At 39.0% G+C, this 23436-nt stretch overlaps 4 protein-coding genes across 6 annotated transcripts; 2 read left to right on the top strand and 2 right to left on the bottom strand.

The window, feature by feature from the left end:
* Positions 1 to 3569: 3569 nt before the first annotated feature.
* Positions 3570 to 4770, bottom strand: LOC146685623 (interferon alpha-inducible protein 27-like protein 1). The gene is made up of 4 exons (XM_085442289.1): positions 4689 to 4770; positions 4524 to 4553; positions 4234 to 4395; positions 3570 to 4055 (listed from the first exon to the last, which is right to left on the bottom strand). The coding sequence occupies exons 1-4, from the start codon at positions 4696 to 4698 to the stop codon at positions 3973 to 3975; spliced, it is 285 nt and encodes a 94-aa protein (XP_085298415.1). The 5' UTR covers positions 4699 to 4770; the 3' UTR covers positions 3570 to 3972.
* Positions 4771 to 5665: 895 nt separating this feature from the next.
* Positions 5666 to 10072, top strand: LOC146685622 (cytosolic 5'-nucleotidase 1A-like). 2 transcript variants are annotated; one of them, XM_085441682.1, is made up of 6 exons: positions 5666 to 5700; positions 8113 to 8208; positions 8384 to 8507; positions 8959 to 9090; positions 9194 to 9378; positions 9638 to 10072. In XM_085441682.1, the coding sequence occupies exons 2-6, from the start codon at positions 8143 to 8145 to the stop codon at positions 9950 to 9952; spliced, it is 822 nt and encodes a 273-aa protein (XP_085297808.1). In that variant the 5' UTR covers positions 5666 to 5700; positions 8113 to 8142; the 3' UTR covers positions 9953 to 10072. The 2 variants fall into 2 exon arrangements, with proteins under 2 accessions (XP_085297808.1, XP_085297807.1); XM_085441681.1 differs by lacking the exon at positions 5666 to 5700 and adding an exon at positions 5819 to 5961.
* A 3638-nt stretch (positions 10073 to 13710) lies between these two features.
* Positions 13711 to 14907, bottom strand: LOC146685621 (interferon alpha-inducible protein 27-like protein 1). Its single transcript, XM_085442033.1, has 4 exons — positions 14830 to 14907; positions 14665 to 14694; positions 14375 to 14536; positions 13711 to 14196 (listed from the first exon to the last, which is right to left on the bottom strand). Exons 1-4 carry the CDS (start codon positions 14837 to 14839, stop codon positions 14114 to 14116), a joined length of 285 nt encoding a protein of 94 aa, XP_085298159.1. The 5' UTR covers positions 14840 to 14907; the 3' UTR covers positions 13711 to 14113.
* Positions 14908 to 15812: 905 nt separating this feature from the next.
* Positions 15813 to 20213, top strand: LOC146685620 (cytosolic 5'-nucleotidase 1A-like). Of its 2 annotated transcripts, none has more exons than XM_085442105.1 (6): positions 15813 to 15841; positions 18254 to 18349; positions 18525 to 18648; positions 19100 to 19231; positions 19335 to 19519; positions 19779 to 20213. In XM_085442105.1, the coding sequence occupies exons 2-6, from the start codon at positions 18284 to 18286 to the stop codon at positions 20091 to 20093; spliced, it is 822 nt and encodes a 273-aa protein (XP_085298231.1). In that variant the 5' UTR covers positions 15813 to 15841; positions 18254 to 18283; the 3' UTR covers positions 20094 to 20213. The 2 variants fall into 2 exon arrangements, with proteins under 2 accessions (XP_085298231.1, XP_085298230.1); XM_085442104.1 differs by lacking the exon at positions 15813 to 15841 and adding an exon at positions 15964 to 16102.
* Positions 20214 to 23436: the final 3223 nt, after the last annotated feature.

The raw sequence follows: 23436 nt of genomic DNA, 5'->3' as shown, positions 1-23436 counted from the left end.
GTAGCTTCATGAGAGATTTGCGTCAGATTAAATGCCAGTTCGTCATTCACAACAGTTTTAATGTCGGAAATATTTATAACCAGATGGCAAGATATCACTTTCTTATCAGTAGATAAAATGCAGTGAAAAAAAATCTAAATAATTTATGCTTAGAAGTAGGATTTGTATCATGTGCGACACTCAGTGTGTATGACTTTGTGTTTTCACTTCAAGCTTTGATGATCGCCTTATTTCTGCCAGTTATAAAAAGCAAGTATGTCAGCCTTGGTACTCAATTACATAAAAATAATGATCAATGTATTATTATTTTCAAATAACAGATAACATAAATAGAATAATAAAATATAAACAAAATAATAAAAATAACCAGAACACAACTTTAAAATGCTTTTCATTAATAGGGCTTTATTTAAAGTTGCACAATTTGACCGTGTTCATGTGTTTTCTAAAAAAAAAAAACACAACAGCATTACCAGCACTCAGATTTCAGCCAAGCTTTACTGAAGCATGGCGCTGATACTATTGCAACTGTTTCCAATTGGCAGCAGTAAATATGTCATTTATTACTATTTTTTTTCTTTCTGATTATCATAATTTCCTGGTTTCAGAACACCAGACAGCTGATCGAGCAGTTAGATGAAGTAACTGAGCTACAGAGAAGACAGGGAGGCTTTATCCTACGACGGAGTATTAGAGCCACAACAGAAAAGTTGTTGATATGGACATTACTGTTTGAACACAAACTGCCACATGCGCTATATCCGCTAAAGAAAATTCCTTATTTAGATGAGTTAGTGAAACAAATTGATCAGCCGTCTTGTGATACAACATTCATCCTCTTTATTGCACGAGGATGTAACCATCGATAACCTCGCATCTGTCCATTACCAGCCGCAGCTTTTTGTACAGCCTAATACTTATCATCACACTGTGTTCATGAGCTAAAAGAAAAATCATTTCTTTCATTCTTACTAAAACTGATTCTGAAGACTCACTGTGTGATGTGCAGTTTTTTGCGCTATTGGGGGTCTGGGGACCCAGAACCGGTCAGTATCTGGTGTGACCACCATTTGCCTCATGCAGTGCAACACATCGTCGCATGGAGTCTATCAGATTGTCAATTGTGGCCTGTGGAATGTTGGTCCACTCCACTTCAATGGCTGTGCGAGGTTGTTGGATATTCGTGGGAACTGGTACACGCTGTCGTATATGCCGGTCAAGCACATCCCGAACATGCTCAATGGGTGACATGTCCGGTGAGTATGCTGGCCATGCAAGAACTGGGACATTCTCAGCTGCCATCTGCCCTGAACAATGTGAACCATGATTCATCCGTGAAGCGCACACCTCTCCAACGTGCCAGACGCCATCGAATGTGAGCATTTGCCCACACAAGTCTGTTACGGCGACGAACTGAAGTCAGGTCAAGACCCCGATGAGGACGACGGGCATGCAGTTGAGCGTCCCTGAGACGGTTTCTGACAGTTTGTGCAGAAATTGTTTGGTTGTGCAAACCAATTGTTCCAGCAGCTGTCTGGGTGGCTGGTCTCAGACGATCTTGGAGGTGAACCTGCTGGATGTGGAGGTCCTGGGCTGGTGTGGTTACACGAGGTCTGCGGTTGTGAGGCCGGTTGGATGTGCTGCCATATTCTCTGAAACGCCTGTGGAGACGGCTTATGGTTGAGAAATGAACATTCAATGCACGGGCGACAGATCTGGTTGACATTCCTGCTGTCAGCATGCCAATTGCACGCTCCCTCATTGCTTGTGGCATCTGTGGCATTTTGCTGTGAGACAAAACTGCACATTCCAGGGTGGCCTTTTGTTGTGGGCAGTCTGAGGTACACCTGTGCACTACTCATGATGTCAGATCAGCATCCTGATGTGGCACACCTGTGAGGTGGGATGGATTATCTCAATATAGCAGATGTGCCCACTACCACACATTTGGACTGATTTGTGACCACTGTTTGGGAGGGATGGTTATATTGTGTATCTGGAATGAATTTTAGGTCTCTACGTCCATCCCATGGGGAATGGGAGCAGTAACAAAGGTGTTGCGTTTATATTTTTGTTGAGTGTATATGGATATAGTTATGTTGGGTTTCTGTGATTTTTAATCATTGAAATCTCAGATAGATTACATTAAAATAAACTGATATCAGCTAAATTATCCAAATGGTACGAATTTGATAGGTACAAACTTTCCCATTTGTACCTACCTTGTGACATCTCGAGAGGCGGACTATGGCATCTACAGAGCTTTAAAGACTCTGTACACCTGTGGTATGGAGCTTGATGAAATTGTGTTTGAGGGACGGACTAAGAAAGGTCCCACACTGGAGAAGATCAGGCCTCATGTCTTCTTTGATGACCAGAAGCATCATGCTGACGCTGCATTGAAGGCTGGCACAGTGACATGCCCGGTGCCCTCAAGTAACACTGAATGGGAATTTATTCATTAGAGTCATGAACTGATTATCTCATAACTGATGGAAATACATGAACTTGAAAAAGATGTTTCCATTTTGCTTTAAAGACACTGAAAATAATTTTTTCTTTTCGTTCATAAAAAAATATTTTATTGCATCAAGAGAGATGAGTCCATTTATTACAGTACTTATGGCTGTGCGTGCTTTGAAGTTCTTGTCTCACTAACTAGAAAAGCTTCTGGTACTTTGTGTCCACGGTGGTACAAATGCAGACAGTAATCAGAAGAGTCATGTTCTCAAAATAGACTGGTGTTAAAGTTTTTGTAATTTCAGCATTTTAAAGTGGTGTAAATCTACACGGTTACTGAAAAGAAGAAACATAATTTGTAACTATATCATTTAGAAGGTCATATTTTATTCAAAAACATCTGAGTTGTGTATAGCACATGTTAAAGTATATATATATATAGATATATATAGATATAGATATATATATATGGATATAGATATATATAGATATATATATAGAGATATATCTATCTATATATATGTATATAGATAGATATAGATATATATAGATATATAGAATATATCTATATGTATGTACTTTTTTGTCCCAGTCCAGCCCTGTATATATTAAAAAAAACAACTATATGTAAAATAATTAAAGATGTTTTGTTTTTCTGATTTTTAAAGGAGGTAGTGGTTTATTTAATTGCAACCTGTAATTTATTGCAGTTAACTTTTATTTGTTTAATTGTTTACAAAAGGTTTGAAAACTGGTTTTAGGATGTGTTTATGCGGGGGGATGATTTTCTTGTAAAACAAAGCGAGGTCCTAGCAAAACAAAATTGGTAACCACTGCTGTAACACAACATAAGAACACTGGGCCATAACTCAGCTGGTTTCTATCAAAGACGAATGGCTCACCAGGGTCCATGTCTTTATCTGCTCTGCATCTGCTCTGAAACGGACTGGTTTTTATAGCAAGAAAGGTTTCATTTCCTCAGAAACAAAACTTTATGTTCACAGCTGAACAACAGAGGGCGACAGAGAGCAACACAAACTGGAGCGTGGTTTTGACTGGAATGTTCTTTCTGGCACAAAACTGCTCAGATGTCATTAATGAGAGACATGTTTCAGATGTGTTTGACAGATTAAATGTCAGCAATTTATTTCCAACAGTTTATATAGCAGAAATCATTTTGGGCAGACCATCAACGTTTTTAACATGTCTGAGATGATAAGATATCACTTTGTTATCAGTGCATAATTATGCTGTGGAAAAGTAAAAAATAATTTGTATCATGTGTGAACACAACTTTAAAATGCTTTTCATTATTAGGGCTTTATTCTAAGTTGCACAATTTGACCGTGTTCATGTGTTTCGTAATAAAACACCACAGCATTACCAGCACTCACATTTCAGCCAAGCTTTACTGAAGCATGGCGCTGATACTATTGGCAACTGTTTCCAACAACAGTAATTATTTTCTTTGTTATTATTATTTTTCTTTCTGATTATCATAATTTCCTGGTCTCAGATGAGAGTAGCCAAAAATCCCACAGCCCCTCCAACAGAGCCCACGGCTGCGGTGGCGGCCCCAGACAGACCTGCCATACCTGCAGAGAGAAAACAGGCTTCAGAACACCAGACAGCTGATCGAGCAGTTAGATGAAATAACTGAGCTGCAGAGGAGAGGGGGAGGCTTTATCCTCACTGCAACACAGCGACATGTTATTGTTTATAAGGTCTGTCCGGTATATCATACTAAGGGTTTTTTTGTTTTTGTTTTTTTACCTGCTGACTGTAAAACAGCCACTGCACTTCCTGCTGCCACTCCTCCTCCATTAGCCACAGCAGCTGCAGACATCATGCTTGCAGCGTAGGAGCCTGCAGCTATACCAACTGAGGTGAAACCTACAGCCCCCAGGACAATAGGAGCAGACACCACTGCTCCACCTGACAACAGGAAGAAAAACCTGGTTACTGATCATCAGGATGCTTCGAAATGAATACGTGTATGATATGTGCAACTTCTACCAGCCTGAGTGATAATAAAAAAAAAAAACAACAAACAGCTGTATTACCTGCTCCAGCTGCGATTGCTATAGCTGTCACTGAAACACAAAAAAAGAAAGCAAAAAACATCTTACCTCAGCTCAGCTGTAAATATTTTGACATTTTCTGTGATGCTACTATCATAAGCCTATATGATGTAGTTATAGATAATATAAAAAGGCAGCTGTACTCACATAGACCCATTATTCCACTAAAGGATGAGGAGCCTAAGACTGGATTGTGCCTTATAAACAAGTGGGAGGGTCAGCTGTTATTCCTAGGAAACGAAACTCTTAGAGTGGGCGTCACTGGGTCTGTGAAGTAAACAACGCTTCCTCAGTCATTTTGGAACAAGTGATTCTGAGGTTGGGTCTCAGAGGATTTGACATATTTATTTTTATTTTACTTTTGTTATGCTTTTCATATACAGTGAAGTATTTCAGGGAATTTGCAAGAGAGGAAGTTGCTTAGTCACCCTGCCTAAAATTAAAAAAACAAAAACAAGTCGTTATGCAGAGCTTGTATGGACTTCACTTGGGTCATTGCAAATGTATTTCTGTGCTATTATGTATGGTAAGAAAAAATAAATACAAATAAATTGACAGTAATTATACCCAAAATTACCACATTGCAGTATTGTATTTTTACAACACTGCACGGGGTGGCTGTAGCTCTGGTGGCAGAGTAGGTCAGCCACTAATCAGAAGGTCGGTGGTTCGATCCCAGGCTGCCTCCCAAAATGTCCTTGGACCAAATATCCTTGGGCAAGATACTAACCCCATATTTGCCTACTGGTGGTGGTCAGAGGATCCGGTGGCGCCAGTGTCCAGCAACCTCGCCTCTGTCAGTGCGCCCCAGGGAAGCTGTGGCTACAATGTAGCTTGCCATTGCCAATGGGTGAATGACTGTAAAGTGCTTTGGGGTCCCTTAGGGACTGAGTAAAGCTATACAAATTTACCTAGGAGGTAAGCATCACATGACATTATTAACCACAGGATTCATTCATTTTATGTTTTTATGTCTCTTTGACCTCCCCCGGGGACTGCAGATGGAAACTAGCTTTGACTCCTTCTGTTCTGGCTGAACTGAGGTTCTTTTCAAGTGGAATAGCAGCAGGATCCAGTACTTCCAAACTGATGTCATATTTTGCTGTATTTTACAGAGGTGCAGTTCCAGTGAGTGTCATAGCAACCTTGTAGTTCGCAGGTAATATATTTTCTGTTTTGTTCTCTGTCTTTGTTTAAACAAAACAAACAGAGAGAGGAAACAGCAGGAGCGCCTGGTAGATTTAAATATATTCAAACAGGTTCCACAGGTTCTACATCATGACGTGGCTTTTCTAATTAGAATCAAAAGGAAGAACAGCAGCTACTGTACTGCAGTCAGCAAAAAGAAGAAATTCAAGCTTATTTCTATCTGTGGTCCAATACTTTAAGAAGCACAATGAGTGAGGGCAAAACTTCTACAGTAAGTCAAGTTTAACCTATTAATTTATGCCGGTTATGTAGTAGCTTTAACAACTTAGTGAAAGCTATATGCTCTGTTGGTGGATAATGGTGTGCCATCCTCTAGGTTTTTTTCACTTTATTATTCAATAAAACAGTATTACAGAAAGCTGTTCATTATTAACAAGAAAATATGTCTGTTATAGCAGTTTTTATAAATATAGTGTAAACTTCTGTTAAGTATTCAAGAATAATTTAAAAAAAGATACGCACCTATGAACAGAGTCATTGAACTTTCTTCCTGTAACTGACACTACAACCAACTGTTGCAGTATACTACTCTAAACCTCTTTTCTTTTGACAAGTTAGGCAATTTCTTTCTTTTGTCATATACAGATATGTGTTAAATCCCACACCATTAATTTGAATATTATCTTGGGACCAAAACATTTGAATAATCCAAAAAGAGATTTTGGAAAAAATGCTGCAGAGGGGATAAAAGTCGCTTGCTGATCCACAAAAACTGGGGGAAACTGAGAGGAAGAGACCTGGTAGACCCAAAGACTCCAAACACAAGTTTCTGAGAGTCAACAGCTTGCGTGACGTGGCTCACAGCATCACAGATTAAAAGTGATCGTAGTAAGCAAATGTCAGTTTCAACTGCATAGAGAAGAGTTCGAGTTTCAGCTTTGACGGGTCAAGCTGCAACAAAAAAGTAATTGCTAAAATGTCAGAATAAGAATAAACAACTTGCCTTGGCTATGAAACTCCATGGATGAACTACTACGTCTAAAAAACGTCGAAATACTATTTTGAGAAAAAGGTCAAATGTGGAGATTACAGTTGTTGTTTCAAGACAAACTGTCACGGCTGCTGTAGCCTCTTCGAAGTCCCTTGTGTAGATGAGTTAGTGAAACAAATCATCAGCCATCTTGTGATACAATATACACTGCCTGTGAAGGTGTGGTGAATGAGAGGACTCGAATGCAGAGCTCCTTCGGGAAGAACAGTGAGTTTATTTACAGTGAAGTGAAACAACAACAGTTCTATCTATCCAAAATACTGCCACGACTGTATTACCAAGCTTTGCTTAATGCTCCAGCGCTGGCTGACGCCCGAGCACACTGTTAAATAGACAGCACTAGGATGGCAGATAATTACTGGCAGCCGGTCAGATCCGGTTAGCTACCGCAGGTGTGGAAGGCGTCAGTGCTGGAGCGCTTCTGAGAGTGCGCATCTCCGTCAAGACGTAAACAAACACATAGGGAGGAAGAGATAGAATAAACACAAAAGTTTACCGGAAGTTTACCGGAAGCCCACACACACGGACCAGTACCTCCTCTTTGACTCCCATCACCCTCTGGAACACAAACTTGGAGTAATTAGGACCCTACACCACCGGGCAGAACATGTTCCCTCTAAGCCGGAAGGAAAAAAGAAGGAACACACACATGTAAAGGAAGCTTTCTGCAGCATCTTTTAAACATCCTTATACTCTGTGGCAGGACGTGGTCTGTGGTGCCACTACAGGGGCGGCACACACCTGAGCGCCATCACAATCACACCTCACCGACTTAAAAGCTGAACTAGGTCCTGCAGTGTTGTTGTTGTTGGTAATGTGTGTTTGTGAACGGCAAACGAGTGTTAACAACAAGATGCTGGAAGCACGAGCATGAAAGTATGCAGTGTGATGTTTACTTACTCATCACCACAATATATTTATGTGTTGAACAGAAATCATATCCTTCCTTGTCATTAAAAACCAATTCTGTAGGATGATTTTCACTAACTAACTCAGATTGATTCTCAGATTGATTGTTAGGAAAAATTGTGGGAAACAGAAAGAAAGTGGGAGAGTATAAAGAGTTATCACACCAGACCCAAGATCAGAAGACAAAAGTGAATGGCAGCTGTGGCAACTCAGTGAATAAAATCCAGTCATTTTCATGAAGATCTTCTACACAGAGAAAGATTTAAGGTTGAAAACTGATTCATAACAAGTTCCTACAAAAGTACAGATAAAGCATTAAATCAGCAAGCAAGAAGTGCAAATAGTGAGATAACATACTGTATGAGTGCAGAGGTCAAATAAGAAAATTGTTGACAATTTATTTTTAAACTATGCAAAAGAATGTCTTTATTGAATTGTGGGAAACATTTTTTTCTCCTTTAGCCTGAACCAGAGATCCCCGTCACCATTGCCATGTCTTCAGGACTCCTCTTCAAGCAAGAACAGCAGGGCTATGGCCCTGCCTTCAAATTTGTTGAGGTCATATATTATGAGGGGAAAAACACATACACAAAATTGCATGTAGTGGTTATGTGAAAGATGAGAATATACCACATAAGACAAAGCACCACAGAAACCTGCACACAAATACTGCACTCACACAGTTACTTAACATTCACTCAAATTTAATTTATCTTCCTTGTCCTGCTCTCAGGCTCTGAAGGCAGTCAATGCTGAACTCACAAACCATTACCCTGACAGTAAGGAGCTCTTTAAAGTCAAACTCATCAATGACAGCTCATCATCAGACTTTCTCATGAATCGGATCCGTGAACATGGTGAGTTTATGATACCTCCAAACACACTTACTATTATTTCAAATACATGTGTCTTATGAGGAAACTTCTAAATTTTGAGAAAATGGATAAATGGAAACAATTAGACTGAGACTGAGACAATCTTTCCACTTCTAAGTGATTCTGATCAACTCTTGTTTACCCCAATACCTTTTCTAAATCATTCAGGCTTCATTTGTACAGCACTTTTCATGCCCTTCAAATTTTTAAATAGATTAATGACAGGCTTACAATAAGACAACAAAAACACTAAAACAGAATCTTATAAAGTAGAATACACTTGAAAGTGTAAGTACTCTAAAAACAAGTCAATACAAAAATAATAGATATAAGTAAGTAATAGTAACACTATTGCTAACACTACTCTGATGAATCTAAACAGATTTGGTAAATCAGATTGTCCAGCAGCCTTTTCATTCCTTCTTGTTTGCAGGGCTGGAAGAACTTATCACTCTGGTACCTGTGACTGAAGATCAACCTGTGAATGAGTTAAAAAACAACAACAAAACCCACCTGTACCTGTCTGATGAACCAGGGTTGAAGGTTCAGGAAGCTTTGAATGCAGGTAAAAGTGTTAAATGTGGTGCTAATTTTAAGACAAAGTGCAGTTTCTGCTGTTGTACTTTAATGACTCTGTGTGTTACTGTGAATGAATGTCCCTACATCAGCTGTAGCAGCTGCTATCATGTTCACCCCAACAAACATCATCACAGAGTCTGAGAATCAGCTGCGTGTTGCCTTTGATGGCGACGCTGTCCTCTTCTCTAATGAGTCAGAGCTCGTGTTCAAGAGTGGTGGACTACAAGAATACTTGAGGAATGAGGAGCAAAATGTTGAAATTCGAATGAACAAGGTATGAAAGATAGATGATAGAAACACATTCCATCTTCTTTTAATATTTTTCAAAAAAACAACTAATTTAACTATATGGTTACAGTTATGTTGGCCTTCTGCACTGTTATAAGCAATATATATTTAGTAATAGAAAAGAAAATCTTTGCTAATTACATTCACATAAACTGATATCAGCTAAATTATCCAAATGCACTTTCCTGCTTTGACCAGATTGTCATGTGTTGAGTCTCTGCTCTTCTTCTCTTTTCTTTATTCAGGGACCATTCAAAGGATTCTTGGAGGTTTTAATAAAACTGCAGAAAAAGTTGCAAAGCAAAGGCCCGTGCGAGAAGTGTCCCATTCGTACCTACCTGGTGACATCTCGAGGGGCAGACTGTGGCGGCTACCGAGCTTTAAACACTCTGCACTCCTGGGGTCTGGAGCTTGATGAAGCTGTGCTTCTGGGAGGGAGTAAGAAAGGTCCTACACTGCAGAGGATCAAGCCTCACATCTTCTTTGATGATCAGCAGTGTCATGTTGATGCTGCATTGGAGGTTGGCACAGTGGCATGTCTGGTGCCCTCACCAAACTAACAATAAATAGCAATCTGTTGATTGGATTTTATAACTGCTGGAAACATGTGAACTTGAAAAGTATGTTTCCATAATGCTTCATAAATGCAAATAAATTAACAAACAAGCATCTTTATCTCATCGGTGGTCTGTTGTGTTTTTTTCTACAGTATCAATGTTTTATAAATTTTGAATTCTATCAAATGCTTCTTAGTAAATCAGCTGTTTGTGAAAATCAGCTGATGGTTTTCTTTTCACTGTTGAGTGAAAAACAAACCACTTCAACACCTGAATGAGCAGATCAGAAGGGATGGCAGAAGTGATGAAAGCATTTTTGTGACATTATGTTCATAAAAAATATTTTATGTAAAAAAAAAAGTCTGCACTATGATAGAGCTGCAATAGCAGACTTGGATTTCCTCACACAGAAACAATATTTCAGGATGAAGATGCAAAGTATTATTATTGAAATATGTGCTGTTAATCAAAAGAGAGTAAGTAAGGTTTATTTATTAAGCACTTTTCATAGACAAGCAGTCACAAAGCACTGTACAGAAAGGGCTTAAATAAACAGAACTTCAGGTACTCAGTCAGACAATAAAGACAATACAAAAGGTCAGATGTAAATTAAAGTTTAAGATTTAAAAAGTGGCTGTGATCAGAGTTACGTTACATCAAGTGAAATAGAGGTGAATTTGAAGTTAAGCTGATGATGCTTAGATTCCTTCACTGAATTCCACCTTCACACCAACTTTATAGTGTCTAGCAGAGGTGTGGACTCGAGTCAGACTCGAGTCATTAATTTTATGACTTTAGACTTGACTTGAAAAAATGTTCTAAAACTTGTGACTTGACTTGGACTTTTACACCAATGACCTGGGACTTGAATTGGACTTGAACCGGTTTACTTGAAAAGACTTGATATTTTACCCCAAATATAAAATTTAACATGCATATTATATAGAGATTGAAAATGTGACGTCATTCAGGGGTAAAACTGCAAAGGATTCTGGGAACTCGTGGCAAGAGGTACTAGCGCACGCAGGCTTTCAATTGAAATCAGTCACACAGCGATAAAAAGAAACACAAAAATGTCAAGAAGCTGTTGTATTATTAACTGCAATAGCTGGTCGCATGACAGCCACGGGAAGCCGACGGGTAAAGAGATCAGTTGTTATCGGATTACGTCGTTGAAGAGAAATTGTTCGAGCCATGTTTCCGAAGCAACAAAGAGGCGACTGGATTGCAGCCATTCAAAGACCAAATATAACGTCCCAGAACACTCCAGCTCACATGTTAGTCTGCTCCAAGCATTCCCACAAAGGTCAGTGTTTTGTAGTAGTTAATACGTCATTTTTCTTAACATAACTGGTGATATAGGTTACAAGCAAGTCTGGCGCTGAACAGAAATTGTCGCTCTATGCTCCTTTGTTTATTGTGCATAAATAGTGAATTGTCCTGACACAATATTGCATTTCGCTTCTGTTATTATGGTACATTGACAAGAACATATACTTTTATTCACAGGATAAAACAGGTTTTTGTATCACCAATTGCCCAGTACGATTACAACATACAATATTGTCAAAGGAGCTTGCAAAGAAAAGCGTCTGGACTTCTTTAAGTTACTTGAAGTTTTCAAGTAACTTAAAGAAGTCCAGACCTGGATGACTGAGAACCTTCACAGACAACATACAATATTATTGTCACTGCTACATTTCTGTAATGCGAACCAGAAATTATTTCCACTACTAATTAATTACCGTTGAGCTCAAAGGTCCTATTGATAAACGGTTAACGAATGTGTATTTATGACGACGATTTGTGAGAGTGGTAAACTTATGATACGTACGATGGTCTTTCGTTCTACACGGTGCATTTCAAGGTCCTGCACCCATCCGTCGGTAAACTACCTGGGCTTGTTGCAGTGACCTGAAGTTACTAAACTTCACGGGTGTGTGCACTCACTCCAAGAACCGTATAATTATAAATATGCATATAAATATGCTAAGATGAGATAGCTGACTTCATCTAACTAGCAAATCTTATCCAGGCTACGTTGGTGATGCAGTTTTTTTAATGTGTATGATATTTTTGTCATGCAATTTTAAAGCCGGTCCTACAACCCCATCCAAGAATAACATGCAGCTTATCTCAGAACCGTCGGTGAAAATTATTCTAGGAGCTAGGTTTAATTGAGCTGCATTTTATAGAGGTGCAATTTCACAATTTGTGTATATTTTCTAAGTTCACTATTTCGTCATGTGTTGAGAAAAACACAAATTTAAAAATTACATGGTCTAATATTTACATTTAGCATAACTGCAACATGCTTTTTTCGTTTTTTTTTAAAGACTCGAAAGGACTTGAAATTCAAAATTTCAGACTTGTGACTTTACTCGGACTTTTACACCAGTGACTTGAGACTCGACTCTGACTTGCCTGACATTACTTGAGACTTGACTTGTGACTTGAGGATAAAGACTTGAGACTTACTTGAGACTTGCAAAACAATGACTTGGTCCCACCTCTGGTGTCTAGTATAAAGACATAAACAGGCATTAAAAGATACAAAGGCATTAACAGTATACTGAGTATAGAGGATGGAAATCGGCATTGACAACTCGTGAAAAATACAGAATGTCTGTACCTTTGCAACCTCTGAAGGTTTCTTGCTTTGATAAGACAGGCTGGATTGTTGATCTGCAGGACGGGCACCTCTATACAGGAAGTCTGGTTCAGCTTTTTTATTGAAGTCCAAGTGTATCCCCTGCTTTCCCTCATATGATAAACCCTGAGAAGCACTATAGGTCAGATCTTATCAGTCACACCAGTTAGCAGCAGCTCCCCTCTTGATCATTGCACTTGTTCACCTGGGATGATTTAAGAGGCCTGGAAAGAAGGCACCAAGGGACTGTAACATTAGAAGGTGGAGTAGCCTGTATGAGCTTTTTAAACTAAAACTACTTAATACTCACATTTATCCCTTTACTCTTTCACAAAGGATTAAGTGTATTGAACACAGTTAGCTGTACTAATGATACACACAAGCTTTGCACCATAATAGTTAATTTTAATATAAATGTATAAAAATTATCATCATGAAAACACAACACAATGATTAAAAACAATCTTGAGAGAATAACAAGACTTCCAGTTTTGGCATGAAGCAAACATATGAGTTCTACATGATTTTCAGCTGATGAAACTCACCAACCATCCCACTGCTGCTCCAGCACCAGCCACAGCAGCACCAGCAGTAGCTGACAGACCAGCTGCACCTGCAGCACCATGACACAAAGAAGCTGTCAAAAGCATACAACAGAGGCAATTATCTAATCTAAAATTATGATATTTTGATGAACTTTTTCTTTTTGCATGTTGTTGCAAGTTAAAATCCTAATGAAACATCTAATTATTAATTTACCTGCTGACTGCAAAGCAGCCGCCACACTTCCAGCTGCCACTCCTCCTCCATTACCAACTGCAGCAGACGACATCATGCCTGCAGCTATTCCTGCTGAGGTGAAACCAGCAGCTCCCAGAAGGGATCAAAACAAGACATGACTCACCGGGGTCCATGTCTTTATCTGCCCTGTGTCTGCTCTGAAATGGGCTGATTTTTATAGCAAGAAAGGTTTCATTTCCTCGGAAACAAAACTTTATGTTCACAGCTGAACAACAGAGGGCGACAGAGAGCAACACAAACTGGAGCGTGGTTTTGACTGGAATGTTCTTTCTGGCACAAAACTGCTCAGATGTCATTAATGAGAGACATGTTTCAGATGTGTTTGACAGATTAAATGTCAGCAATTTATTTCCAACAGTTTATATAGCAGAAATCATTTTGGGCAGACCATCAACGTTTTTAACATGTCTGAGATGATAAGATATCACTTTGTTATCAGTGCATAATTATGCTGTGGAAAAGTAAAAAATAATTTGTATCATGTGTGAACACAACTTTAAAATGCTTTTCATTATTAGGGCTTTATTCTAAGTTGCACAATTTGACCGTGTTCATGTGTTTCGTAATAAAACACCACAGCATTACCAGCACTCACATTTCAGCCAAGCTTTACTGAAGCATGGCGCTGATACTATTGGCAACTGTTTCCAACAACAGTAATTATTTTCTTTGTTATTATTATTTTTCTTTCTGATTATCATAATTTCCTGGTCTCAGATGAGAGTAGCCAAAAATCCCACAGCCCCTCCAACAGAGCCCACGGCTGCGGTGGCGGCCCCAGACAGACCTGCCATACCTGCAGAGAGAAAACAGGCTTCAGAACACCAGACAGCTGATCGAGCAGTTAGATGAAATAACTGAGCTGCAGAGGAGAGGGGGAGGCTTTATCCTCACTGCAACACAGCGACATGTTATTGTTTATAAGGTCTGTCCGGTATATCATACTAAGGGTTTTTTTGTTTTTGTTTTTTTACCTGCTGACTGTAAAACAGCCACTGCACTTCCTGCTGCCACTCCTCCTCCATTAGCCACAGCAGCTGCAGACATCATGCTTGCAGCGTAGGAGCCTGCAGCTATACCAACTGAGGTGAAACCTACAGCCCCCAGGACAATAGGAGCAGACACCACTGCTCCACCTGACAACAGGAAGAAAAACCTGGTTACTGATCATCAGGATGCTTCGAAATGAATACGTGTATGATATGTGCAACTTCTACCAGCCTGAGTGATAATAAAAAAAAAAAACAACAAACAGCTGTATTACCTGCTCCAGCTGCGATTGCTATAGCTGTCACTGAAACACAAAAAAAGAAAGCAAAAAACATCTTACCTCAGCTCAGCTGTAAATATTTTGACATTTTCTGTGATGCTACTATCATAAGCCTATATGATGTAGTTATAGATAATATAAAAAGGCAGCTGTACTCACATAGACCCATTATTCCACTAAAGGATGAGGAGCCTAAGACTGGATTGTGCCTTATAAACAAGTGGGAGGGTCAGCTGTTATTCCTAGGAAACGAAACTCTTAGAGTGGGCGTCACTGGGTCTGTGAAGTAAACAACGCTTCCTCGGTCATTTTGGAACAAGTGATTCTGAGGTTGGGTCTCAGAGGATTTGACATATTTATTTTTATTTTACTTTTGTTATGCTTTTCATATACAGTGAAGTATTTCAGGGAATTTGCAAGAGAGGAAGTTGCTTAGTCACCCTGCCTAAAATTAAAAAAACAAAAACAAGTCGTTATGCAGAGCTTGTATGGACTTCACTTGGGTCATTGCAAATGTATTTCTGTGCTATTATGTATGGTAAGAAAAAATAAATACAAATAAATTGACAGTAATTATACCCAAAATTACCACATTGCAGTATTGTATTTTTACAACACTGCACGGGGTGGCTGTAGCTCTGGTGGCAGAGTAGGTCAGCCACTAATCAGAAGGTCGGTGGTTCGATCCCAGGCTGCCTCCCAAAATGTCCTTGGACCAAATATCCTTGGGCAAGATACTAACCCCATATTTGCCTACTGGTGGTGGTCAGAGGATCCGGTGGCGCCAGTGTCCAGCAACCTCGCCTCTGTCAGTGCGCCCCAGGGAAGCTGTGGCTACAATGTAGCTTGCCATTGCCAATGGGTGAATGACTGTAAAGTGCTTTGGGGTCCCTTAGGGACTGAGTAAAGCTATACAAATTTACCTAGGAGGTAAGCATCACATGACATTATTAACCACAGGATTCATTCATTTTATGTTTTTATGTCTCTTTGACCTCCCCCGGGGACTGCAGATGGAAACTAGCTTTGACTCCTTCTGTTCTGGCTGAACTGAGGTTCTTTTCAAGTGGAATAGCAGCAGGATCCAGTACTTCCAAACTGATGTCATATTTTGCTGTATTTTACAGAGGTGCAGTTCCAGTGAGTGTCATAGCAACCTTGTAGTTCGCAGGTAATATATTTTCTGTTTTGTTCTCTGTCTTTGTTTAAACAAAACAAACAGAGAGAGGAAACAGCAGGAGCGCCTGGTAGATTTAAATATATTCAAACAGGTTCCACAGGTTCTACATCATGACGTGGCTTTTCTAATTAGAATCAAAAGGAAGAACAGCAGCTACTGTACTGCAGTCAGCAAAAAGAAGAAATTCAAGCTTATTTCTATCTGTGGTCCAATACTTTAAGAAGCACAATGAGTGAGGGCAAAACTTCTACAGTAAGTCAAGTTTAACCTATTAATTTATGCCGGTTATGTAGTAGCTTTAACAACTTAGTGAAAGCTATATGCTCTGTTGGTGGATAATGGTGTGCCATCCTCTAGGTTTTTTTCACTTTATTATTCAATAAAACAGTATTACAGAAAGCTGTTCATTATTAACAAGAAAATATGTCTGTTATAGCAGTTTTTATAAATATAGTGTAAACTTCTGTTAAGTATTCAAGAATAATTTAAAAAAAGATACGCACCTATGAACAGAGTCATTGAACTTTCTTCCTGTAACTGACACTACAACCAACTGTTGCAGTATACTACTCTAAACCTCTTTTCTTTTGACAAGTTAGGCAATTTCTTTCTTTTGTCATATACAGATATGTGTTAAATCCCACACCATTAATTTGAATATTATCTTGGGACCAAAACATTTGAATAATCCAAAAAGAGATTTTGGAAAAAATGCTGCAGAGGGGATAAAAGTCGCTTGCTGATCCACAAAAACTGGGGGAAACTGAGAGGAAGAGACCTGGTAGACCCAAAGACTCCAAACACAAGTTTCTGAGAGTCAACAGCTTGCGTGACGTGGCTCACAGCATCACAGATTAAAAGTGATCGTAGTAAGCAAATGTCAGTTTCAACTGCATAGAGAAGAGTTCGAGTTTCAGCTTTGACGGGTCAAGCTGCAACAAAAAAGTAATTGCTAAAATGTCAGAATAAGAATAAACAACTTGCCTTGGCTATGAAACTCCATGGATGAACTACTACGTCTAAAAAACGTCGAAATACTATTTTGAGAAAAAGGTCAAATGTGGAGATTACAGTTGTTGTTTCAAGACAAACTGTCACGGCTGCTGTAGCCTCTTCGAAGTCCCTTGTGTAGATGAGTTAGTGAAACAAATCATCAGCCATCTTGTGATACAATATACACTGCCTGTGAAGGTGTGGTGAATGAGAGGACTCGAATGCAGAGCTCCTTCGGGAAGAACAGTGAGTTTATTTACAGTGAAGTGAAACAACAACAGTTCTATCTATCCAAAATACTGCCACGACTGTATTACCAAGCTTTGCTTAATGCTCCAGCGCTGGCTGACGCCCGAGCACACTGTTAAATAGACAGCACTAGGATGGCAGATAATTACTGGCAGCCGGTCAGATCCGGTTAGCTACCGCAGGTGTGGAAGGCGTCAGTGCTGGAGCGCTTCTGAGAGTGCGCATCTCCGTCAAGACGTAAACAAACACATAGGGAGGAAGAGATAGAATAAACACAAAAGTTTACCGGAAGTTTACCGGAAGCCCACACACACGGACCAGTACCTCCTCTTTGACTCCCATCACCCTCTGGAACACAAACTTGGAGTAATTAGGACCCTACACCACCGGGCAGAACATGTTCCCTCTAAGCCGGAAGGAAAAAAGAAGGAACACACACATGTAAAGGAAGCTTTCTGCAGCATCTTTTAAACATCCTTATACTCTGTGGCAGGACGTGGTCTGTGGTGCCACTACAGGGGCGGCACACACCTGAGCGCCATCACAATCACACCTCACCGACTTAAAAGCTGAACTAGGTCCTGCAGTGTTGTTGTTGTTGGTAATGTGTGTTTGTGAACGGCAAACGAGTGTTAACAACAAGATGCTGGAAGCACGAGCATGAAAGTATGCAGTGTGATGTTTACTTACTCATCACCACAATATATTTATGTGTTGAACAGAAATCATATCCTTCCTTGTCATTAAAAACCAATTCTGTAGGATGATTTTCACTAACTAACTCAGATTGATTCTCAGATTGATTGTTAGGAAAAATTGTGGGAAACAGAAAGAAAGTGGGAGAGTATAAAGAGTTATCACACCAGACCCAAGATCAGAAGACAAAAGTGAATGGCAGCTGTGGCAACTCAGTGAATAAAATCCAGTCATTTTCATGAAGATCTTCTACACAGAGAAAGATTTAAGGTTGAAAACTGATTCATAACAAGTTCCTACAAAAGTACAGATAAAGCATTAAATCAGCAAGCAAGAAGTGCAAATAGTGTCATAACATACTGTATGAGTGCAGAGGTCAAATAAGAAAATTGTTGACAATTTATTTTTAAACTATGCAAAAGAATGTCTTTATTGAATTGTGGGAAACATTTTTTTCTCCTTTAGCCTGAACCAGAGATCCCCGTCACCATTGCCATGTCTTCAGGACTCCTCTTCAAGCAAGAACAGCAGGGCTATGGCCCTGCCTTCAAATTTGTTGAGGTCATATATTATGAGGGGAAAAACACATACACAAAATTGCATGTAGTGGTTATGTGAAAGATGAGAATATACCACATAAGACAAAGCACCACAGAAACCTGCACACAAATACTGCACTCACACAGTTACTTAACATTCACTCAAATTTAATTTATCTTCCTTGTCCTGCTCTCAGGCTCTGAAGGCAGTCAATGCTGAACTCACAAACCATTACCCTGACAGTAAGGAGCTCTTTAAAGTCAAACTCATCAATGACAGCTCATCATCAGACTTTCTCATGAATCGGATCCGTGAACATGGTGAGTTTATGACACCTCCAAACACACTTACTATTATTTCAAATACATGTGTCTTATGAGGAAATTTCTAAATTTTGAGAAAATGGATAAATGGAAACAATTAGACTGAGACTGAGACAATCTTTCCACTTCTAAGTGATTCTGATCAACTCTTGTTTACCCCAATACCTTTTCTAAATCATTCAGGCTTCATTTGTACAGCACTTTTCATGCCCTTCAAATTTTTAAATAGATTAATGACAGGCTTACAATAAGACAACAAAAACACTAAAACAGAATCTTATAAAGTAGAATACACTTGAAAGTGTAAGTACTCTAAAAACAAGTCAATACAAAAATAATAGATATAAGTAAGTAATAGTAACACTATTGCTAACACTACTCTGATGAATCTAAACAGATTTGGTAAATCAGATTGTCCAGCAGCCTTTTCATTCCTTCTTGTTTGCAGGGCTGGAAGAACTTATCACTCTGGTACCTGTGACTGAAGATCAACCTGTGAATGAGTTAAAAAACAACAACAAAACCCACCTGTACCTGTCTGATGAACCAGGGTTGAAGGTTCAGGAAGCTTTGAATGCAGGTAAAAGTGTTAAATGTGGTGCTAATTTTAAGACAAAGTGCAGTTTCTGCTGTTGTACTTTAATGACTCTGTGTGTTACTGTGAATGAATGTCCCTACATCAGGTGTAGCAGCTGCTATCATGTTCACCCCAACAAACATCATCACAGAGTCTGAGAATCAGCTGCGTGTTGCCTTTGATGGCGACGCTGTCCTCTTCTCTAATGAGTCAGAGCTCGTGTTCAAGAGTGGTGGACTACAAGAATACTTGAGGAATGAGGAGCAAAATGTTGAAATTCGAATGAACAAGGTATGAAAGATAGATGATAGAAACACATTCCATCTTCTTTTAATATTTTTCAAAAAAACAACTAATTTAACTATATGGTTACAGTTATGTTGGCCTTCTGCACTGTTATAAGCAATATATATTTAGTAATAGAAAAGAAAATCTTTGCTAATTACATTCACATAAACTGATATCAGCTAAATTATCCAAATGCACTTTCCTGCTTTGACCAGATTGTCATGTGTTGAGTCTCTGCTCTTCTTCTCTTTTCTTTATTCAGGGACCATTCAAAGGATTCTTGGAGGTTTTAATAAAACTGCAGAAAAAGTTGCATAATAGAGGCCTGTACAAGAAGTGTCCCATTCGTACCTACCTGGTGACATCTCGAGGGGCAGACTGTGGCGGCTACCGAGCTTTAAACACTCTGCACTCCTGGGGTCTGGAGCTTGATGAAGCTGTGCTTCTGGGAGGGAGTAAGAAAGGTCCTACACTGCAGAGGATCAAGCCTCACATCTTCTTTGATGATCAGCAGTGTCATGTTGATGCTGCATTGGAGGTTGGCACAGTGGCATGTCTGGTGCCCTCACCAAACTAACAATAAATAGCAATCTGTTGATTGGATTTTATAACTGCTGGAAACATGTGAACTTGAAAAGTATGTTTCCATAATGCTTCATAAATGCAAATAAATTAACAAACAAGCATCTTTATCTCATCGGTGGTCTGTTGTGTTTTTTTCTACAGTATCAATGTTTTATAAATTTTGAATTCTATCAAATGCTTCTTAGTAAATCAGCTGTTTGTGAAAATCAGCTGATGGTTTTCTTTTCACTGTTGAGTGAAAAACAAACCACTTCAACACCTGAATGAGCAGATCAGAAGGGATGGCAGAAGTGATGAAAGCATTTTTGTGACATTATGTTCATAAAAAATATTTTATGTAAAAAAAAAAGTCTGCACTATGATAGAGCTGCAATAGCAGACTTGGATTTCCTCACACAGAAACAATATTTCAGGATGAAGATGCAAAGTATTATTATTGAAATATGTGCTGTTAATCAAAAGAGAGTAAGTAAGGTTTATTTATTAAGCACTTTTCATAGACAAGCAGTCACAAAGCACTGTACAGAAAGGGCTTAAATAAACAGAACTTCAGGTACTCAGTCAGACAATAAAGACAATACAAAAGGTCAGATGTAAATTAAAGTTTAAGATTTAAAAAGTGGCTGTGATCAGAGTTACGTTACATCAAGTGAAATAGAGGTGAATTTGAAGTTAAGCTGATGATGCTTAGATTCCTTCACTGAATTCCACCTTCACACCAACTTTATAGTGTCTAGCAGAGGTGTGGACTCGAGTCAGACTCGAGTCATTAATTTTATGACTTTAGACTTGACTTGAAAAAATGTTCTAAAACTTGTGACTTGACTTGGACTTTTACACCAATGACCTGGGACTTGAATTGGACTTGAACCGGTTTACTTGAAAAGACTTGATATTTTACCCCAAATATAAAATTTAACATGCATATTATATAGAGATTGAAAATGTGACGTCATTCAGGGGTAAAACTGCAAAGGATTCTGGGAACTCGTGGCAAGAGGTACTAGCGCACGCAGGCTTTCAATTGAAATCAGTCACACAGCGATAAAAAGAAACACAAAAATGTCAAGAAGCTGTTGTATTATTAACTGCAATAGCTGGTCGCATGACAGCCACGGGAAGCCGACGGGTAAAGAGATCAGTTGTTATCGGATTACGTCGTTGAAGAGAAATTGTTCGAGCCATGTTTCCGAAGCAACAAAGAGGCGACTGGATTGCAGCCATTCAAAGACCAAATATAACGTCCCAGAACACTCCAGCTCACATGTTAGTCTGCTCCAAGCATTCCCACAAAGGTCAGTGTTTTGTAGTAGTTAATACGTCATTTTTCTTAACATAACTGGTGATATAGGTTACAAGCAAGTCTGGCGCTGAACAGAAATTGTCGCTCTATGCTCCTTTGTTTATTGTGCATAAATAGTGAATTGTCCTGACACAATATTGCATTTCGCTTCTGTTATTATGGTACATTGACAAGAACATATACTTTTATTCACAGGATAAAACAGGTTTTTGTATCACCAATTGCCCAGTACGATTACAACATACAATATTGTCAAAGGAGCTTGCAAAGAAAAGCGTCTGGACTTCTTTAAGTTACTTGAAGTTTTCAAGTAACTTAAAGAAGTCCAGACCTGGATGACTGAGAACCTTCACAGACAACATACAATATTATTGTCACTGCTACATTTCTGTAATGCGAACCAGAAATTATTTCCACTACTAATTAATTACCGTTGAGCTCAAAGGTCCTATTGATAAACGGTTAACGAATGTGTATTTATGACGACGATTTGTGAGAGTGGTAAACTTATGATACGTACGATGGTCTTTCGTTCTACACGGTGCATTTCAAGGTCCTGCACCCATCCGTCGGTAAACTACCTGGGCTTGTTGCAGTGACCTGAAGTTACTAAACTTCACGGGTGTGTGCACTCACTCCAAGAACCGTATAATTATAAATATGCATATAAATATGCTAAGATGAGATAGCTGACTTCATCTAACTAGCAAATCTTATCCAGGCTACGTTGGTGATGCAGTTTTTTTAATGTGTATGATATTTTTGTCATGCAATTTTAAAGCCGGTCCTACAACCCCATCCAAGAATAACATGCAGCTTATCTCAGAACCGTCGGTGAAAATTATTCTAGGAGCTAGGTTTAATTGAGCTGCATTTTATAGAGGTGCAATTTCACAATTTGTGTATATTTTCTAAGTTCACTATTTCGTCATGTGTTGAGAAAAACACAAATTTAAAAATTACATGGTCTAATATTTACATTTAGCATAACTGCAACATGCTTTTTTCGTTTTTTTTTAAAGACTCGAAAGGACTTGAAATTCAAAATTTCAGACTTGTGACTTTACTCGGACTTTTACACCAGTGACTTGAGACTCGACTCTGACTTGCCTGACATTACTTGAGACTTGACTTGTGACTTGAGGATAAAGACTTGAGACTTACTTGAGACTTGCAAAACAATGACTTGGTCCCACCTCTGGTGTCTAGTATAAAGACATAAACAGGCATTAAAAGATACAAAGGCATTAACAGTATACTGAGTATAGAGGATGGAAATCGGCATTGACAACTCGTGAAAAATACAGAATGTCTGTACCTTTGCAACCTCTGAAGGTTTCTTGCTTTGATAAGACAGGCTGGATTGTTGATCTGCAGGACGGGCACCTCTATACAGGAAGTCTGGTTCAGCTTTTTTATTGAAGTCCAAGTGTATCCCCTGCTTTCCCTCATATGATAAACCCTGAGAAGCACTATAGGTCAGATCTTATCAGTCACACCAGTTAGCAGCAGCTCCCCTCTTGATCATTGCACTTGTTCACCTGGGATGATTTAAGAGGCCTGGAAAGAAGGCACCAAGGGACTGTAACATTAGAAGGTGGAGTAGCCTGTATGAGCTTTTTAAACTAAAACTACTTAATACTCACATTTATCCCTTTACTCTTTCACAAAGGATTAAGTGTATTGAACACAGTTAGCTGTACTAATGATACACACAAGCTTTGCACCATAATAGTTAATTTTAATATAAATGTATAAAAATTATCATCATGAAAACACAACACAATGATTAAAAACAATCTTGAGAGAATAACAAGACTTCCAGTTTTGGCATGAAGCAAACATATGAGTTCTACATGATTTTCAGCTGATGAAACTCACCAACCATCCCACTGCTGCTCCAGCACCAGCCACAGCAGCACCAGCAGTAGCTGACAGACCAGCTGCACCTGCAGCACCATGACACAAAGAAGCTGTCAAAAGCATACAACAGAGGCAATTATCTAATCTAAAATTATGATATTTTGATGAA

This window comes from Copadichromis virginalis, linkage group LG19, assembly GCF_057382275.1.
Source record: "Copadichromis virginalis isolate Kocher_CV1m ecotype Utaka linkage group LG19, C_Virginalis_male_GT1.1, whole genome shotgun sequence".
NCBI lineage: Eukaryota > Metazoa > Chordata > Actinopteri > Cichliformes > Cichlidae > Copadichromis > Copadichromis virginalis.
This window is presented reverse-complemented; position numbering and strand designations above follow the sequence as displayed.

What these genes read in the sequence shown, in the direction of transcription:
- LOC146685623 (XM_085442289.1), bottom strand. An exon ending in AGCAATCGCAGCTGGAGCAG is followed by an intron (nt 4,396 to 4,523) that starts GTAATACAGCTG and finishes TCCTGTTGTCAG; the next exon opens with GTGGAGCAGTGGTGTCTGCT. An exon ending in GGCTGTTTTACAGTCAGCAG is followed by an intron (nt 4,056 to 4,233) that starts GTAAAAAAACAA and finishes TTCTCTCTGCAG; the next exon opens with GTATGGCAGGTCTGTCTGGG.
- LOC146685622 (XM_085441681.1), top strand. Translation starts at nt 5,938, where the DNA reads ATGAGTGAGGGCAAAACTTCTACA. An exon ending in GAATCGGATCCGTGAACATG is followed by an intron (nt 8,508 to 8,958) that starts GTGAGTTTATGA and finishes TCTTGTTTGCAG; the next exon opens with GGCTGGAAGAACTTATCACT. An exon ending in TCAGGAAGCTTTGAATGCAG is followed by an intron (nt 9,091 to 9,193) that starts GTAAAAGTGTTA and finishes TCCCTACATCAG; the next exon opens with CTGTAGCAGCTGCTATCATG.
- LOC146685621 (XM_085442033.1), bottom strand. An exon ending in AGCAATCGCAGCTGGAGCAG is followed by an intron (nt 14,537 to 14,664) that starts GTAATACAGCTG and finishes TCCTGTTGTCAG; the next exon opens with GTGGAGCAGTGGTGTCTGCT. An exon ending in GGCTGTTTTACAGTCAGCAG is followed by an intron (nt 14,197 to 14,374) that starts GTAAAAAAACAA and finishes TTCTCTCTGCAG; the next exon opens with GTATGGCAGGTCTGTCTGGG.
- LOC146685620 (XM_085442104.1), top strand. Translation starts at nt 16,079, where the DNA reads ATGAGTGAGGGCAAAACTTCTACA. An exon ending in GTGAGGGCAAAACTTCTACA is followed by an intron (nt 16,103 to 18,253) that starts GTAAGTCAAGTT and finishes TTTCTCCTTTAG; the next exon opens with CCTGAACCAGAGATCCCCGT. An exon ending in CTGCCTTCAAATTTGTTGAG is followed by an intron (nt 18,350 to 18,524) that starts GTCATATATTAT and finishes TCCTGCTCTCAG; the next exon opens with GCTCTGAAGGCAGTCAATGC.